An 18,233-nucleotide genomic window follows, 5' to 3' on the forward strand; every position below is an offset into this window, starting at 1 on the left:
ACCCATCATGAGCAGCCAGAGCGCAAGGATTACCTGTACCACATTGAAAGTCATTTCCACAGTCACCATCCGCATCTTCACAGTTCTCAGTGGGCACACAGTGTTGTCGGTCTCCCAGACTGGCCAAGCACCTTTGCCCATTAAATTGTCCGAAGACCACAACGCTCCTTGAACGAAACTGCACAAAACCAGTTGGAAACATTAAAATTTCTCATTCCAAAACGGGATTATGGTCTGAAGTTGCACCCATACCACTGTAGCCCTCCAAACCCACATGAGCCTATGATTTTCAGATGGGAGCCATAAAAGCAGTCACTAACGTTATTTAAAGGAACATCACACATTCTAGGACCGAAGTCTCTGCTACGAAAGAGGGTTCCTCATGACACTCATTCAGTGTGCATGCAGCCTTCAGATCACCCAGCAAGGTGACTCACATGCATTTACATGTTTGTCTTTTCTTCTCAGTTTGCAACTTGGTTGGAAGCTCCCTGCCTTATAGTCATTTCCCCCGAGATGCTGGCAACATAGCTCCCATCTGGGGACGTCAGCAGCGAAGAGCACTGGAGGCTTACCTTCTGTTTTAGGCAAGGGTCACACGGCGACCATTCGCTCCAGGCGCTTAGTCGGCAGTCTATGGGCGCTGGAGTGCCGGTGCTTTGTCCTGGCTCTGGGTAAGAACTAACACAACAAACATGTCAACCCACGGCCCTTACGCATGCCTGTTCCCAAGAAGTCTTCACAAGGCAGTTTAATTTATTGACTATTTCCCCTTTCCAAATCATACTGCTCGCCTTTTGTTATGTCTCTCATTACGCAATCACTTGATCACATACCATTTTGTATTTTCAACTCATATTTTTTGTTTACTTTTTGTACTGAATTGTAATTTAACTTTCAACCTAGCAACAACAGAAATGAGGACGATGGGAGCAAAACTTGTCAGGCAGCCTGCTAGGAGTCTTACATCCATTAGCCTTATATTTCCAACCAGTTTATGAATCCACTGAAGGACATACCTTGTTTCACTTTGTACCCCCCAGACAGTCTGGCAAAGCCTGGAGTTGCCTGAGTCTCCAGCAAGTTTGTGCCAGCCGGCTCGGCCACGCCGTAAGCAAGCGCCTCATAAGCCAGGCTTTCCCACCCCTGCATTCTGCATCTCCCAAACTGGAAGCCTTGCCACTTCACATTCCCCTTCAGAACTCATTCCTCATCTTTCTGCATTTTAACATCATCTGTTCTGGCACTGACAGACTTCCCTTCCTCCCCCAGGCCCAAAGCTCAGCAGTGCTTTTCTGGCCTTGAACTTTCCTCTGTCTCTTGGTTCACCATTTGGAACTCTTCTGGTTGTAACATCACGTCTCATTCATGACAGGAAGAAAAAAGGGGGAGGGGGGTAAACAGAAGCCACCAAATAAGAATCTTATCAACTTTCTGCCTATATGCTCCTCAGCTGATACCTATTCCTTGTATAGTGTAGCCTCTTACTCCAGGGGCATGACAAGGTCAAACTCATCCCTCTACACAAGATCTAGACCCCAGCTCCTCTTTGAGACCTTGATCCATGGAATATCTCCTCCATTTAAACTTCTCCCTCATTTCCAGCTCTTTTTTCATTTGTGTCCAAGCAGATGAATGAGCAAATGGAACACTCTGAACTCTACATTTCCTTTCAGCAACCCCCATCTCCCTTCACAGTGACCCTTAAAGAAATTTCTATAGCCCTGACTGGTTTGGCTCAGTGGATAGAGCATTGGCCTGCGGACTGAAGGGTCCCAGGTTCAATTCTGGTCAAGGGCATATACCTTGGTTGCGGGCACATCCCCAGTAGGGAGTGTGCAGGAGGCAGCTGATCGATGTTTCTCTCTCATCGATGTTTCTGACTCTCTATCCCTCTCCCTTCCTCTCTGTAAAAAATCAATAAAATACATTAAAAAATAAAAAAATGAAAGGATCCTCTTAAAAAAAAAGAAATTTCTATAAACGCATTTATGTTTCTCTCTCAACAACAACAAAAAAGTCTCATCTCCTCCTTCAATCCTATATGACCCTTTAGCTACCTCTCAAATTCTCTAATCTTCTTAGTCAACTTTCTTGAAAAAGTAGTTTGCACCCTGGTCTCTTGTTCCTTATTTCCCAATCACTGCTCAACCCTCCTGCTTCAATGACACTACTCTTGCCAAGGTCAACAGTGACTTCCAGGTGGTCACTTGGTTCCTTTCAGTCTTTATCTTGTTGACTTCTTCCCAGAGATCAAGCAGTTGACCACTTTTGCTGTTTAAGACACTTCCTTCCCTTGGACTGAATGATACTAGACTCCTTTCATTTCTTCTTTCTCTTCTTCCCTGTTCTCCAGCTCTCCTATGCAGACTCTTCCTCCTTTGATAGTCTCTGAAATGCTGTTTTTCTTCAAGGTCCTTTCCTTGGATTTTTTCCCCTCTCTACACATTTTCCAGGGCTTTGATTTCCATGTGTATGCTAATGACTACCAGAGATAAGTCTGCAGTCTACACATCTTTTCTGAATTTTAAATGCTTGGATATAATTCTCAATTGGACATCTGCACTTAAATGTCTTTGTGGCTCATAGAACTCAATACATCCCAAAACAAATTCTTTATTTTTCCTCTTGTCCCAAAGCTGTTCCTTCCCCAGCATTTGTTATTTTGGTAAATAACACTTCCACTTAAAAAGTCACCCTAACTAGAGACTTGTGTGTTGCTTGTCTTTCTCGGCATCCCCCATGCTCATTTCCCATATCTAACCAACCATGGAAGCCTGCTGTTTACTAGTACAGTCTCCTAAGTAATTGTCAAATCTATCGACCCTTCATCTCCATCTAGGGTAGACATTTCTCTGGTCTACACTAATATTACATTCTCCCAGGTGACAATAGTTTCTTTCTAATCCAGTATCCATAAATCATCCAGAGGGATTTTTTAAAAATGCAAAGTTGATCTCACCATTTCCCTACTGAAAGCCTTTCAGTACTTCCCTTTACTTTTAAGATAAAGTTCAAATTTTCCAACATGGTGTGAGAGGCAGGTTAATGATCCCAAAGATGTCCATGTCCTAATCCCCAGAATTTGTGAATACTGTATGTTACTTTACATGGAAGAGGGACTTTGCAGATGTGATTAAAATTAGATTATTCTGTATTATTTGGGTGGGCCCATTCCAATCACGTGAGCTGAAGAGCAGAAGACTGGTTGAGAGAGATGTGAAGACAGAAGAGGAGGCAGGCGAAATTCAAAGCATGAAAAGGGTCTTCACCAGCTGTTGCTGGCTCTGAGGATGGATAGGGGTCATGAGCCAAGAAACAGAGGCAGTTTCTAGGAGCTGGAAGAAGCAAGAGAATGAATCCTCCCCTAGAGCTTCCAGAAGGAAACATAGCACTGCTGGTGTCTTGATTTTAGCCCAGTGAGACCCACTTCAGACTTCTGATCTGCAGAACTGTAAGATAATACGTTTATGTTTTTTTAAGCCACTAATTTGTAGTAATTTGTTCCAGCTGCAATAAGAAACTAAGACACATGGTCTAGAGAACTGTACATGACTATCTCCTTACTTCTTCAACTTCATTTTTTCTTCATTGAAGTTCCAGCCATATCAAACTTGACATTTCCAAGATAAGTTACCTTTTTTCCATGCTTTCAGGACTCTAAACCTATTATTTCCCACTCACCATACTGACATCATCTTGAACATATTTTTTTCCTAAGAAACTTTTTGAAACTCCTGAGTGATCTAATTTTCTGAGCACATATTTTTATAGCACCTGGTTTTTCCCTATATCATAAGCACCTTTGCAATGATATATTTCACTTATTTAACTAACTTTTTCACTGAGTTGTCCATTCATTTACTGATTCATCAAGTGTTAATCATCTGTAATTTGCTAGACATCAGAGATATATTGTGTGTAAAACAGAAAAACAAAATAAAACAAAAACCATGGTCCCCAAACTAACAGAGTTCATGTTCTAGATAAAAAATATCAGTGAGTTAAGGAAATTTTAAATTTTGTTCAGCTTGTATATATCAAGTGCCTAGAATACAGTAGGTGCCAAGTAAATATTTTTTTAACAAATAAATAAATAAGTGAAGAACAGGAAGTCCTTGATCATTTTGTCTTGGACAGTCGGCCTATATTTGTTATGATCTCCTGGTGAGTCACCCATGTTGTATTTGTGGGAGAATTCCTTCTCATTAATGTTGGCTTCATGACTGGAGACATTTTTATAAGCCTGACTCTTGCCTACATCATCCAGAAAACCAGGAGGCCTGAAGAACTTCAACCTTTCAAAAGTGCAGATTAAATTGTATGACGCAGGCTGTCAAAACTCCTTGAAGTACTTGCTTTCCTAGAAGTCTGAGTATTTGTGCTTATCTGAAATCACACATGGCTGAGAAATTCTTTGCTAGAACTTTTCCATAAAACTCAGGTGGCAGCTGGAACTGACAGGCCTCACCAAGGGACAATGGCAGATTTTCCTTTATGATCTATGCAGTGATGGCGAACCTATGACACGTGTGTCAGAGGTGACACGCGAACTCATTTTTTTGGTTGATTTTTCTTTGTTAAATGGCATTTAAATATATAAAATAAATATCAAAAATATAAATCTTTGTTTTACTATGGTTGCAAATATTAAGAAATTTCTATATGTGACACGGCACCAGAGGGTTAGGGTTTTTCAAAATGCTGACACGCCGAGGTCAAAAGGTTCGCCATCACTGATCTATATTGGTTTTCAATATCAATTGCACATTATATCCCTCAGATATTAAACATAGGGATTGTAAATTTGTGATCCTTACTCCAAATCAATTAAATCAGACTTACTGAGGATGGGCTTTCTTTAGGCGTCAATGTTTTCAAAAGGGTATGCTAGGTGATTCCCATGTTCATGCAATGTTGAGAAACACTAGTTGGAAACATCTGGTGGATATCCATGAAATCTGAAAGGGTGTTATTCAAGGGGGATGGAGGTGTTCATTATATCAAAAGAACCCAAGCTTGAAGCCATAGTTGACCTGAAAATGTCACTGAGCTGGTCTATGATTGGTTTCAGGAATTACTCTAGGCTCTACCTATTAATGTCTCTATAGATTTTTTCTATATCTTCTAGTTTTTCTAGTACTAGCATTGCTGCCTTCAACTGGATTATCTGTTCCTGTCTATTTTTTTTGTATTCATCACTTACTTAGATGATCATATTATCATTTTGTTTTAACATTTCCCCAAGGTCTTCACCTGGTCTTTCCTCTGTATGTGTCTGTGTTCAGATTCACTCTTCTTATAGGGACACCTGCCACATTGGATTAGAGCCCATCCTAATGACCTCACTTTAACTTAATAACCACTTGAAAGGCCTTATCTCCAAATACAGTCACATTCTGAGGTACTATGGATTCGGAGTTCAACACAATTTTTTTTGAGGGGGGTGGGGGGAGGATGAGGCACAATTCAGCCCATAACACTCAATATATATTTTTTGATAAAACAATTTCTTATATTTGTCTATACTAGTTTTCTAGTTTTACTGGACAATTTTCAAATCTCATTTTCTCATTAAACCTTTATGCCCTTGAGGGTATTAGTTCTGTTTTACAGATGGGAACCTAAAGCCAGAAAACTGTACTAATTATCCAAAGTTGGGCAGTTAGTAGCAGAACTAGATCTAGAATCTTCACCTCTGCACTCGTAGTTCGCTGCAATTTTGCCCTGTCCCCTATGCTGCTGTTTCCCCCAACTCACTCAAATCCAGTTTTAGACATTTGGTGATAGATAATGAGGACATTTGCATGAACAAGGATACATTTTTTTCAGTGTAGCATCCAGGCAAAGCACATCAACAGGACAACCTCCTTCTTGCCTGGATTTAAGCAAGGATTTATTTCTGGGCTCTCTATCCTATTGCATTCATCTCTGTAGTTGGCTTTATGCCAGCATCTTTCATTATTGCAGCTCTGTATTATAGTGTCATATCAGGGAGTGTGATAACTCACACTTTATTCTTTCTCCAGGCCACTTTAGCTATTCGGGGTCTTTTGCGGTTTCACATAAATGTTAAGACTAGTTGTTCTAATTCTGAGAAGAATACCGTTGGTATTTTAGTAGAGGTTGCATTGCATGTTTATATTACTTTAGGTAGTAAGGACATTTTAACAATATCAATCCTGGACACAGACAACAGGGGGGTGAGGGCATGAGTGGGGGGGTAAGGGGTAACTTGGGGATAAGGACACATATGTAATAACTTAATCAATAAAAAAAATAAAGAAAAACAACAACATCAATCCTTCTAATCCATGAGCATAGTATATATCCTTCCACTTATTTGTGTTATCATACACTACTAGCGAAAGTGCAAAATAATACAAACCTCACCAGGCCATAAGGCAATTTCAGCAATTGATTACCTTTTGACCCAGTTATATCGCTTCTGGGAATTAGCCCTGAGGTACAATAATCTGCTTGCAAAATGATATGTGAATAAGGCTATTCATTGCAACACTGTTTATAGCACAAAAGATTGGAAGCAACCCAAATATTCAATCAGAGACGGTTTATCTCAATGGTATAGCCACACAATGGAAAATTAGTCAGGTGTGAGGAGAATGAGGAAGTTCCTTCTATACCAATACAGAAAGGTCTCCAGAACATATCATAAAGTACAAAGAAAAAAGCTAAGTACGAGATAGCATATCTTTAACAAAGAAAGGTTGAGAGTAAGACTATAAACTAATAACGGTGGTAACCTACAGGGAAAGAGTGAGGTGGATGCCGGGAGTGTCCTAAGTACTTTTCACATAGTCACACAGATCGCATGAAAAGTTATGAGTAGGGAAATCGAGACTTCTTAATGTATAACTTATTATAGTTTTTGATCTTTGGCTTGTGTAAATATTTTGTTACTTACAAATTAAAAAGTAAAGATAATGATAGCTACATTCATCACACACCTGCCTGTCAAGGGGCTAAGCACACTGCGGTCTTTATCAGGAATTTCTCCCAGCAGGTCATATTTTTGTTCCCACTTTTCAGGTGAAGAACTTTCAGGAGAAGTTAAGGCACTTGCCTAGGGTCACATAGCTAAACGGTAGACCCTGGAATCAAACGCAGGCCACCTAGCTCCAGGATCTATGTTGTGAGCTGTTATTGTATTAGCACAGTGGTTTTCAACACTTCTACCTTGAGAAACATACGAGATGATATCCCCCTCATGACCTTTTCTCAAGGACACACTCATGTTTGCAAAAAAAAAAAAAAGATCATTGAAAATCTCCCACAGCAATAGCTCGCAGTAACTGTGGCTTAAGATGAAATGTCTGCAGTCACATGATGTCCCCTGCATGCTAGCTATAACTCCATCCCTTCCTCTCCTAAACCAGAAAGCATAACAAAGTGAAAGTAATGGCAGTGTTATTATTTTAAAGGACATTTCACATGTATCAAGTTCTTAGCACTGACAGGCTTAGATGTAAGTTTATTACATTTATAATATTGAACCTTCACTAGAAACCTTATTAGGTTAAGAGCTAAATTTTGAAATTCTAACTCCTGTACCTCAGAGTGTGACCTTTCTTGGAAAGAGGGTCTTTACAGAGAAAAGTCAAGTTAAAATAAAATCATTAGGGTAGACCCTAACCCAATATGACCGGTGTCCTTATCAAAAGAGGAAATTTAGAACCAGACAGACTTGCACAGAGGGAAGATGACATAAGGTGGCCATGTGATGACAGAGAGAGATTGGAATGATGCAGCTTCGAGCTAAGGGATGCCAAGGATTGCTGGCCACCACTGAGGAAGATCCTCCCCAGAGTCTCTGAGGGAGTCTGGCCCTGCCCACAGCTCGAGTTCAGACTTCTCGCCTCCAGAACGGCGAGGCAATACATTTCTGTGGTTTAAAGCACCCAGTTTGTGATACTAAGAAATGAATACAACCACCATGTCACCGATAGGGAACGAAGGTACAGAGCGTTTGAATAGCTTACAGGGTCACTTTGTAAGTTATGGCCCCTTGAACTGAGCTTGGGAAGTCTAGGGCTCCATTCTAATCAAATTCATACTTTTAAAAATTCTTTATTCTCTGGCTGAACTATGTGTCTCACTTCAGGACTGAACTGAACACTCTGTTTTGACCTCAACCCTGTTCCCAAGGGTAGAGCAGGGCGACCCTAACAAACTCGCGAGGGCATGGCGGTGGGAAGGCACGCAGCCAAGTCCACTGAACATGGCAGCTGCGCAGAGCTGGGGGCCAGCCAAGGGGGCTCCCTGTCCTCCCTGAAACAGCTGAGGGTGGCCAGGACCCAGGGGGTATGAACTTCAAAGCAGTTGAAGCCCTCCCCACAGTCTCTCATTTTTAATCAGCAGGAGTCACGATCCAGGAATGTGGGTTGTTAAATTATTATTATTATTATTATTATTATTATTATTATTTTAATTTAAGAAAGGGTCAGGGTAAGTACCAGAGGGCTAAAGCAATGCTCAGGAACTGACTCTCCAACTCCCCTTTGTACCTGATACCCAGGAAATGAACATATTATCTAAGTGGGACAATGCTTCTCAGAGACCACGGGAAGAGGAGGAGGTGGGATGAAGGAAAGCCTGGCAGAGCACTGGCTTGCAGGTCTGGGTAGCACCTCCGTGTGCCCCTTCCTGGGGCAAACCACGTGCCAAGGGGGTCCAGGCAGAAAGGCAGCCTCCACTGCCGCCAGGCAGGCAAAGAGATGCTTGAGGTGGACATCAGAGTCCAAATCAGAATTCAGCTAAACCACCAGTCAAATGACCAAAGAAGCATTGAACGCAGATCAGTCATGCCTGGGCAGAGGGACAGTGTTTGGGAAGATATTTCCCCCGGCTACCCTGTCCCAGCTCACAGTATTTCAGCACTGTCATCAGAGCTTGCTGGCGGGGGTCACACAGGCCTACCCTTCAGCAATGCTGGGTATGGTGTAGAATAGATGTTCTGTATTGTCTGGTTGGTTTGGTTCCCCGACCGGCTTGGCATGGGCTTTGAGTTGCCAGTGAGGATCAGAGCAAAAGGAAAGTACCTTTCTTTGCTGAGAGCACGGCCACACAGCTTGGGATGTTAGGGACAAGAAGTACAAATGGTTCATTTGCCTAATGGCTTCGATAGGTTCAGTGTTAGACATTGAGGCAGAGCGTGGGAAAGATTGATTTCCTTAGCTTTAAACTTCTCAGACGTTAGACACTGATAAACCCAGGTTTATCTACTCGAGTGAAAATCAGCTTTGTTTTAGAATCCCAAGCACTTAAAGACTATCTCAGCCTTAGCATTGAATGCCTTCCCCCTTCTTCCCCCAAAGAAATCTCAAGAAACAGCAGCAAGTTTCCTCAGAAAACTCTCAAAGACACACCCATGCCTGTTTTTACCCCTTTTCAATGTTTAAATTCTAGGGCTACATATCTCAAGGTGGGTTAACATTTTTTACCTGCTTTGCTATGAAGCAGACCTTGAAGTATCCAAGCCCACAGTGAAAATGCAGAGAAAATAGAAGAGGGACTCACCTGGGAGTGGGCCCGGCGGTCAGGACACTGATTTCGAGCACACATATCCATATCGCTGAGGTGAAGCCCCGGCCCCCCGCCATCTGCTCTGCTTGGGCAGCTCTGAGTGCAGTGGCCAGCTGGGTCCACGGAGGCACTTATTACAGAGAGTGAGAGTACCGGGAACAATTGTTTGTTTGTTTTTTTATCAGGTTTTTGTTGAATTGCCTTCCTGGGTGCAAAGTCCAATCAAAGGAGAGACATTTCATAATTCTTGGCCTGCTGTTTTCTCGTATTGACAAGTATATTCAGGCAATGCTCAATTGGCTGAGTTTAACAGCGGTGTTAAAACCACAACAAAACCAACCAAGTATTGCTCATCTTCAGAGATTCTGAGGAAAAGGGAGTGTGTAATTAGGGAAAGAAAGGCCTGTTAATAATTTCCATAGAGGCATAAACTCAGAATTAGTAAGAGAACTGTGCTGGCTGGAAAGGGAGGCCACACAGGGAAATCCCAATGTCAAAACGAGCTGTGTGAGCCCACATGGGAAAGGCTTTCTTTACAGGTGTAGTGCATCACTTTGAAGAATTCAAGTGAACTCCCTAAGGCAGCGGTTCTCAACCTTGGCTGCACATGAGAATCACCTGGGAATCTTTTTAAAATCCTGATTTCTGGGCCTCATCCTCTGGAAATTCTGTTTCTTTGTTATGGGGTGGGGCCACAACGTTAGTAACAAAGAAACAGAATTTCCGGAGGATGAGGCCCAGAAATCAGGATTTTAAAGATTCCCAGGCGATTCTAATGTGCAGTCAAGATTGAGAACCACTGCCCTAAGCAGTGATGGTGAACCTATGACACGCGTGTCAGAGGTGACACGTGAACTCATTTTTTGGTTGATTTTTCTTTGTTTAATGGCATTTAAGTATATAAAATAAATATCAAAAATATAAATCTTTGTTTTACTATGGTTGCAAATATCAAAAAATTTCTATATGTGACACGGCACCAGAGTTAAGTTAGGGTTTTTCAAAATGCTGACACGCCGAGCTCAAAAGGTTCGCCATCACTGGCCCTAAGGCATTTACATTATCCCCTCTAGGAGAATATGGTCCAGAAACACATGATCAATTATGTCAGCATGAAAGATTCTGAGATGGAACAATTTGCTCCAACCCCTCATAAACGATGCCCCTCAACCCCACTCCCTTTGCATGTCCTCCAGGACTTGTGGGAGGGGTACGGTGTTTTGGAAGTACCTGAAAAGGTGGACATCACAGCTGCTCTTAAAACACTGGTTGTGCCCTGACTTGTGTGGCTCAGTTGGTTGGAGTGTTGTCCAGTACACTGAAGGTCACGGGTTCAATTCCTGGTCTGGGTACATATCTGGATTGCAGGTTTGGTCCCCTGCTGGGGTATGTCTGAGAGGCAACCGATTGATATTTCTTTCTCACATTGATGTTTCTCTCTCTCTCCCTTCCTCTCTCTAAAAATCAATAAATAGGTATCCCAAACAGAATAAAAGTATGGAAAAAAATAAAAATCAATAAACATATCATTGGGTCAGTATTTTTAAAAATTTAAAAAAACACTGCTTGCATAATAGAATGGCTTGGGGAAAAAATATTGATGAAAAAAAACATTGATGCCTGCCCACGTCCACCTGATTGTAATAATTAAGCTGGAACGGGCTCTTGCATCAGTACTTTTTAAAGTTTGCGGAGTAAATTTTCAAACATTAGCACAAATGAAGACCAGTAAAGCAGGGGTAGGTTGTGGAGGTAACAGATTTAGAGCTAGTTTTCCCAGGACTGCCTTCCTTCTCCAGAAACAGTCCTACCTACAGAAAAGTTATCTACTCTCGCCACCCTTTCTTGCCCTTTCTCCTTTTTGTGCAAAGAGCTTGAGGTATCTAATGGGATTCCTTCCACGGGCTGTCCTGAGCTAGGTGTTTATAAACAATGTACGAGGTCTACATGTCGGCCATGCAGGATTACCTCACTCTCACGCTCTCCATTTCCCTGTTCTTGGGCTTTATTGAGACATCCAGCTCTTTGCCCCATTTTTCTCCAGATTAGCATCTTCCCGCTGGCCTATCTATCACACTATTTCTGAATTCCCTGTCCATGAATAAACTCCTCTCCCAAATGCAACTCCCTCATACAGCTTCCACTCCTTGCACAGGCATCTATAAACTATCTGGCACCAATCCCACCTATAAAATTTTCCACTGCTTTGCCTAAATCTCGTGGACACTATCTCTGACTACCTATCTTTCATCGGCCTTTCGCCAGTTCATTTCACTTGGTTGAGGTGTATTTGGCTTCTGGAACTTCAGACCTTGACAAAAAGAAACTAGTGTTTGAGGACCAAACCCATTTCAGACTTGTCAGTGAACAACATGTAAGCCCAATTAAATGTAATAGGGGATGACGCTTTGCAAATCTTAAACTCTCTTTAATTTTTCCCTCTTTTAAAATTATGCTTTCTTGACACTTTACAACTCCCAGGCTGAACCCTGAGGCTTGTTTCCAGGAAAGAGACGGTAGAATCAAAAAGCAATTGATCACATGTGCATCCCAAAGCAGTGGGGACAACCCAGGTTATTACGCAGAAACGGTGAAAAGACTGCCGGTCTGAGAAAGAGTGAGAGGGGGGAAGACAAAGGTGGGAGAAGCAGGCTGGGAGATGTCTGTTCTGAGTAAGTTTTTCAGGCCAACTACCCAGAATGGAGCCAGCAGGATACGTAGGTTGAGGTCAAAGAGAGGTGTTTCTGTCCTTGCCATCTGAGACACTGGGAGAACAGCTTCCAGACTTTCCCAGTGTGGGGAAGCCAACTTGGAATAAGAGTGTTTGTGCCATGTGCTTGGCAAGACGGGGGGGGGGGGGGGGGGGGGGGGGACGGGATGGGACTGAATTTGGCTCCCTGGTTTCTTTGGCAATTAGGGGCCACAGAGGCTGTCAAAGCTCCCCTCTTACTTGAGGAGGGAGAGGGGGAGTAGCTGGCAGGCTTGCTGGGAGGCTTGCTACCTTAAGGGCAACCCGGGCCTGGAACTGAGGGGAAAAAATGGAGAAGCTCTTACAATCAGACCTCAGGAGCCCAGTGTTATGAGGGCCAAGGTGGGGGCCCAGGCAGCAGGGAGAACCACCAGGCGCTGCAGGGCCCCCAACTGTATGGAGAGGAATAGAGTCCACAATCTTCAGTCAAAAGCTTTAGCTGCAGGTAACAAGGTAGGTGAGGTGACGCTGCAGAGACTGGAAGAACCAGAGGACAGCATAAGGACCTGTCTGAGGATCTAGCCCTTTCTCAGCACCCCCGCCACCCCCACACCCCCATAATACTAAACACTATCATGGAGAAGAGCAGGAAGAAGGAAAGGCATTTGAATTACTGAGCACATATTTATATATATATATATATATATATATATATATATATATATATAATTTTATTGATTTTTTACAGAGAGGAAGGGAGAGGGATAGGGAGTTAGAAACATTGATGAGAGAGAAACATCGATCAGCTGTCTCCTGCACACTCCCCATTGGGGATGTGCCCACAACCAAGGTACATGCCCTTGACTGGAATCGAACCCGGGACCCTTGAGTCTGCAGGCCAACGCTCTATCCACTGAGGCAAACCGGTCAGGGCCTGAGCACATGTTTAAAAGAGATAGTTACTTATGGAGGGAGTAATAATGACAGGATTGAGGTTACACGCTGGCACCTTCACCCAGCAAAGTGGAGGCACCGGAGGAAGATCAGACTGGAGCAAGAAAGAGAGAAATAAAGCAAGAAATAAAAAAGCAAGGAAGAAAGTTACATTTTTCTTTGCACACAAGTGCTGTGCAAGCAAATGTTTGAGACCTTGTTAGGAAATACATGTGTCTTCTCCAGACATGTTCTGCTAAGCTTTCTTCTCTGGGGATAGGGCTGGCTGGTAACGAGAGATGAGTTAAGTCAGGAACCTGATCCTGTTTCTGGTCCAGCATCATCTCCTTAATTTACTTTTTCTCTCTTTGCTGACTTGTGCTTTTCACTGCCACGGGGGTGTCTGTGGGTGTTGTTGATGGGCTTCTAGGTGTCTCTCTGCTCTGTGTTTACACGTTCAGTTTTTAACATTTACAGCTCAAGCATTTGTGTTTGTCAAATTAAAAGATTAAGAAAGTCATCACCACTGATAGGCTTTTTAAATCCTGAAGACTTAAGAGGAGAGAATTTAAGTAAACTGCATGTCATGAATATGTAGGTTTGACCAGTTCATTAAGAGCATGCTGCCACTGGATGGGAGGTTTTGATGAAACCACACAGCAGCATTCCTGTTAGAAAATGGAATGTGTGATCAGTCTTCCTCACTGACCACAGGACATGCATCTAACCTGACTGTAAGCGGATGCAGGATGGGTTGCTATTTATCATGGAGAAGAAATTGGGAGAGCATCGCTCACAACCCATCGTTCATTGTGAGTAGTCTGAAGCTTGCATTAAAGACAAACAGGCTGGTGTGTCAACCCTGAGTTAGAATGGACTAAATGTGAGGTTAAATTGCTGTGTTGCATTAGAACTAGAAAATTCAAACTTTGAAGTGTTAACTAATCCATGCTGAAAGTGAGCTCTAGAAAGGTCAAATGGTGATTAACTTGCCGAATTAAAAATGAATGAAAACATATTTTTTCATGCATTTTTGTGACAAGCATATTGGTTACAGGAAAAGTACTATGAATAAAATCTTGGTGAATGTAAGGTATGCCATAGGAAAGGGGGTGGTGCCAGTTTTGGAGGCAATGGAGTGGTTAAGTGGTCAATTTGAGGTTAAGTACAAGGACATTGGAGACTGGGTGGGATTTCACTTTAGCCATTTACTAGCTCTTCGACTTTGCACCTTAGTGCCCTCTTCTATAAAATGGTGGTGGTGGTACTGACAGCCCAACTCAGAAGTGATATGAAAATTAAATTATTTATTTGTAATACATTGAAGAATAGTGTCTGTAGGTGGTAAATTCTGGGTAGGTTGTTATTATTCATTGACTTTTGTGACCTATCCCTGAATCCACTCTTGTTTGCCAAATCTGGCAGTGTCATGCTTGCAATGAAGTAAAATGGAGAGCTACAAAGCATTTTATTTTATTATTTATTTTATTATTATTTTATTTTTTTCCATCACCATTTATCCCCTCTATACCCTCTTCCACCTCCCCTGTCCCAATCAGGAAGTAAGAGCTCAGGAGTTTTACAGTCCTCCCCTCTATATCTTTCCAACGGATCCAACTGAAATGGCACAGCCCTTGAGTTCAAATTAGGTTATGTCAACAATGAAACCTACCGTGCAGTGGCTTTTAATTCCCTACCTCCTTCCAATTTTTATTGTCTCTGGTAATTCTCACGCTACTCACACATGGAAACTAGTCGGTCCTCTGCAGTCTTTGCTTCCACTTTCTAGTCAAGGTACCTTGCCCTGGCTTTGCTGACTATGCCTCCCATGTGCTTGTCTTCTGCCCAGAGGGTGCTACGAAGTCAAAGACTGCTGTGATCTGCATTTGGTGGTGGGCCAACATTAGGTTAAACTATCATCGGGGCATGTGGGAGTCGCATTGGCTAATCTACCACCCATTTCCAAGGTCTTCCTGCCAAGTCTGGCTTCATGGGCATACTACCTGCCCAGTGCTCAGGGCTCAGCACTCAGAAGGACCCCATCCTTGCTTGAGTGCTCTATTGTTGCCATCTTGAAATTCTTAATTTCATGTTTGAACTTTTGTTTTGAAAGCAAAGTCTGATGGGAAAATGAAGCGCGCCCATGAACAGAGGAAATACACATGGAAAATGTCACCCCATTTGTACACAGTGTTTATGTTGCCCTCTGAACATGAAATTCAGGTGAGCTCATGAGGTGTGGGAGTTCAGTCACTCAAAGCAAAATTGAATGTAAGGTAAGTGGATTATGTCCATGACTAAGTGGCAGCTCTGAGAAGTCGCACTGTTCCTTTGAACTAGAACTTGCTTCCAACACAAAAGAAACACAAATGACCAAGAAACACTGTCAGACCTTTCTTATTAGTGTTCTGTCCCTGCATTAGCCACCTACTTACGCTGAAGATAATGACATAGAAAGAAAAAGATAGGACAACCCAGAGTTTTTTTCTCCCCCCATCTTTCTTTACTGAGTAGTAAACTAGAGTCTACTGTAGAATGTATGTGTGTCAGGAAGTGAATTAAAAACAGTTGAGTTAGTATGTGCAGTGTTTCCATTGTTCAAGAAGGAAGGAAGTACAGTGCATATAGGAGTTATGAAATGCAAATTGTATAATTTCAGTGATTCCACTTATGAGTTAAAGATCAGTGGTAAAACTCATGTGAATATCTAAAATTTTAATTTTTCTTTGCTTAGAACATTAAATAGCAGATAAAATACACCACAATATGGGACAAATTGAAGAAAGAAGAAAGGAAGTTGATACTTTAATGTCCCAAATGGCACTCTTTTCCTGTTTTTTGAACAAAGGAATTTTATTTTGCCCTAGGCCTCACAAACTATCTAGCCAGCCATGTCTTTTCCCTAACTATCTTCACTATAGAAGTTGATAAAACTTTAAGCTTGATTTCCCAGTCTCCCTTGCACCTAGCAGTGGCCATGAGGCATAGCTGAAGTCCACCCGCAATCCTTGGGAACAACTGAAATGCCCAGAACAAAGAGGAGACATTGAATTGTGCTGCCTTTTCCCTTTCTGCTCTCCTTCTTTGGAGCTCTGCAGCCATTCTGTGACTATTAGGAGCCAAAAGGCTATAAAAGTTGGAGTGAAAAGCTTGGGAAAAGTCCGTGTCTTTGAGGGCCTTGTTGAGCTAAAACCAGCAGCCATTAATCTAGATTTTTTATGTGGGAAGAATAGCCCCTACTAATTTTAGTCACTGAGTAGCCCATACTCTCATCTTCCCAGAGACGGGCACTCATATGATCCAGCACACCAGAGAGGGTTAGTAATTAAGTACACTGTTCCAGAGAAGTAAGGGCAAACAGGGTCCTTCATTGGGTGAGTTGACACGTGGCTGGTCCTTGTTTATCAGCATTGCTGTAACTAGGACATGCTAACAGGCTGCGGCCAGTTCACAGCCTTGTATATGTCCATGTTTGGCCCATCAACTTAGAAATGGGTCTTAGTTATTTTGAATGGAAGGGAATTAGTTAAAACCTTTCCCAGCAGGAGTCAGGTGTTTTAGTATTTAGCAATCTGCTCCAGTGGTAATAGCTTGACTATTTGCCAGGGGCTTTTGGGGAGCTCCCATCTCTCACTAGAAGACTTTGTATTGAACCTTTTCGGGAATTTGGGTCAGAGTCCTCACTCATCAGGTTATTGCAGAGTCAACAAACTCCTGAGTTAGCTCCGTCCTCTGTGCTCCCCCCTCCCTGCTTTTAGCACAGGAAAGGCACAGACCTGTGCTCTCTCTGGACACCACAGATAACATTTTGATGGAAGAGTTGAAATCACTTACTGAAAAGATCTCCCTACCACAACACTCACTTTTACAATGAAATACCATGGAAACCACTCTCTGAAGAGGTGGAGCAGATCACAGCCATTCTCAGACACGATGGGGCAGAAACAGAGCCCACCTCACAGGGTAACGATATCTACAGAATGACATTCTGTGTAAATGGTAAAGCACCTCACAAATGCAAGATCATCTTGAGAAAATCAATCCCTTTTCTTTTTGTATTGCCTTTGTGTGAGACATTTGGGAGCACGCTGACTGTTCAAGTCCAGCTTTTAGCTTAGATCTCTCTGATGCCTAACTGAAAGCCTCTTCCATGTAGAAGAAGGTTACCATAAAAGATGGACTTCTGGCACCCAGGTCCAAGTAGCACCCGTGACTAGAGAGATGATAAAGAAGAGATCTGTTTCCACTTTGCTGGGACACTTCAGTAGGCACCTTCCTCTGCTTGGTCAACAGTAGTTCCCATTATGCTGAAATCAGTGTCCTCCTCTAGCACACATGAGCAAGAATTAATCTCTGGCAGGATCTCACAGAAGCCACCTGGAAATGGTACACGGGCTCAGTGGGTTAGACACACTGCAGACATCTGGATACATCAGGTAATTTGTGCAACATGTTCTAATCAGCAACCATCTTCACCTGTGGCTTTCTGGAAGCTGCTTTTATGTGGAGTATGTTTCTCTATATTCTACTCATTGTTGTCAGAAAGAGAGCAAATGTTCTGGTAAGGGGAAAGGTAAACAGTAATATTGAATGTCCCATAACAGTCAACACAAATCAATGACACCCCCCGCCCCCACCATACACACATACCAAATTTGTCTTATTCTTAGAGGAATCAAGTTTAGCACCAACACTTCTGTACCCAAGCAAGGCCTGCCTTGGGGTCAATTTCCTCAAACATCTAGGTCTTCTTGAAAAGAGTGGGAGCCTCGAACTTTTATACAGGGGAGAGTGTTTAAGGGTGTCCTAGGGTTAAAAATAACTGATCGTTGGCCAGCCCACCTCATACAGAAGTGCTCCTGAATGGCCTGTGCTAGCCTGAGCCAGTCCAAGTTGTGTCTTGGTGAGGTCAAACAAGAACAAGAACAAGCAAAGAGTAAAAGGTGTAAGCCAAGAGTTCACTATTAAGTGATGTTTATTCCTGACGTCAGTTGAAATTGTGCTGGTACAAGGGCTTATCCACTGTCCCATTAATCTCCCAGGAAGGAGGGATGTAGGTCTGAGAGAG

The 18,233-nt window shown here is 42.5% G+C and overlaps 2 protein-coding genes across 2 annotated transcripts in view; both read right to left on the bottom strand.

Moving 5' to 3' along the window:
• The window catches only part of C9 (complement C9), a gene marked incomplete at its 5' end in the record, with an annotated part of 32,927 nt that extends 23,307 nt beyond the window's left edge, over positions 1-9,620 (bottom strand). The window contains 3 exons of the mRNA XM_081089671.1: positions 34-178; positions 576-681; positions 9,538-9,620. Of these exons, the coding sequence (XP_080945797.1) occupies positions 34-178; positions 576-681; positions 9,538-9,620 (334 nt within the window). The remainder of the gene's footprint in view (positions 1-33; positions 179-575; positions 682-9,537) is intronic.
• An 8,532-nt stretch (positions 9,621-18,152) lies between these two features.
• Positions 18,153-18,233, bottom strand: part of DAB2 (DAB adaptor protein 2) — a gene marked incomplete at its 3' end in the record, with an annotated part of 48,627 nt that continues 48,546 nt past the window's right edge. The window contains exon 15 of the mRNA XM_081089963.1: positions 18,153-18,224. Within this exon, the coding sequence (XP_080946089.1) occupies positions 18,153-18,224 (72 nt within the window). The remainder of the gene's footprint in view (positions 18,225-18,233) is intronic.

Source organism: Myotis nattereri (genome assembly GCF_964212035.1).
Source record: "Myotis nattereri genome assembly, chromosome: 4".
Taxonomy (NCBI): Eukaryota; Metazoa; Chordata; class Mammalia; order Chiroptera; family Vespertilionidae; genus Myotis; species Myotis nattereri.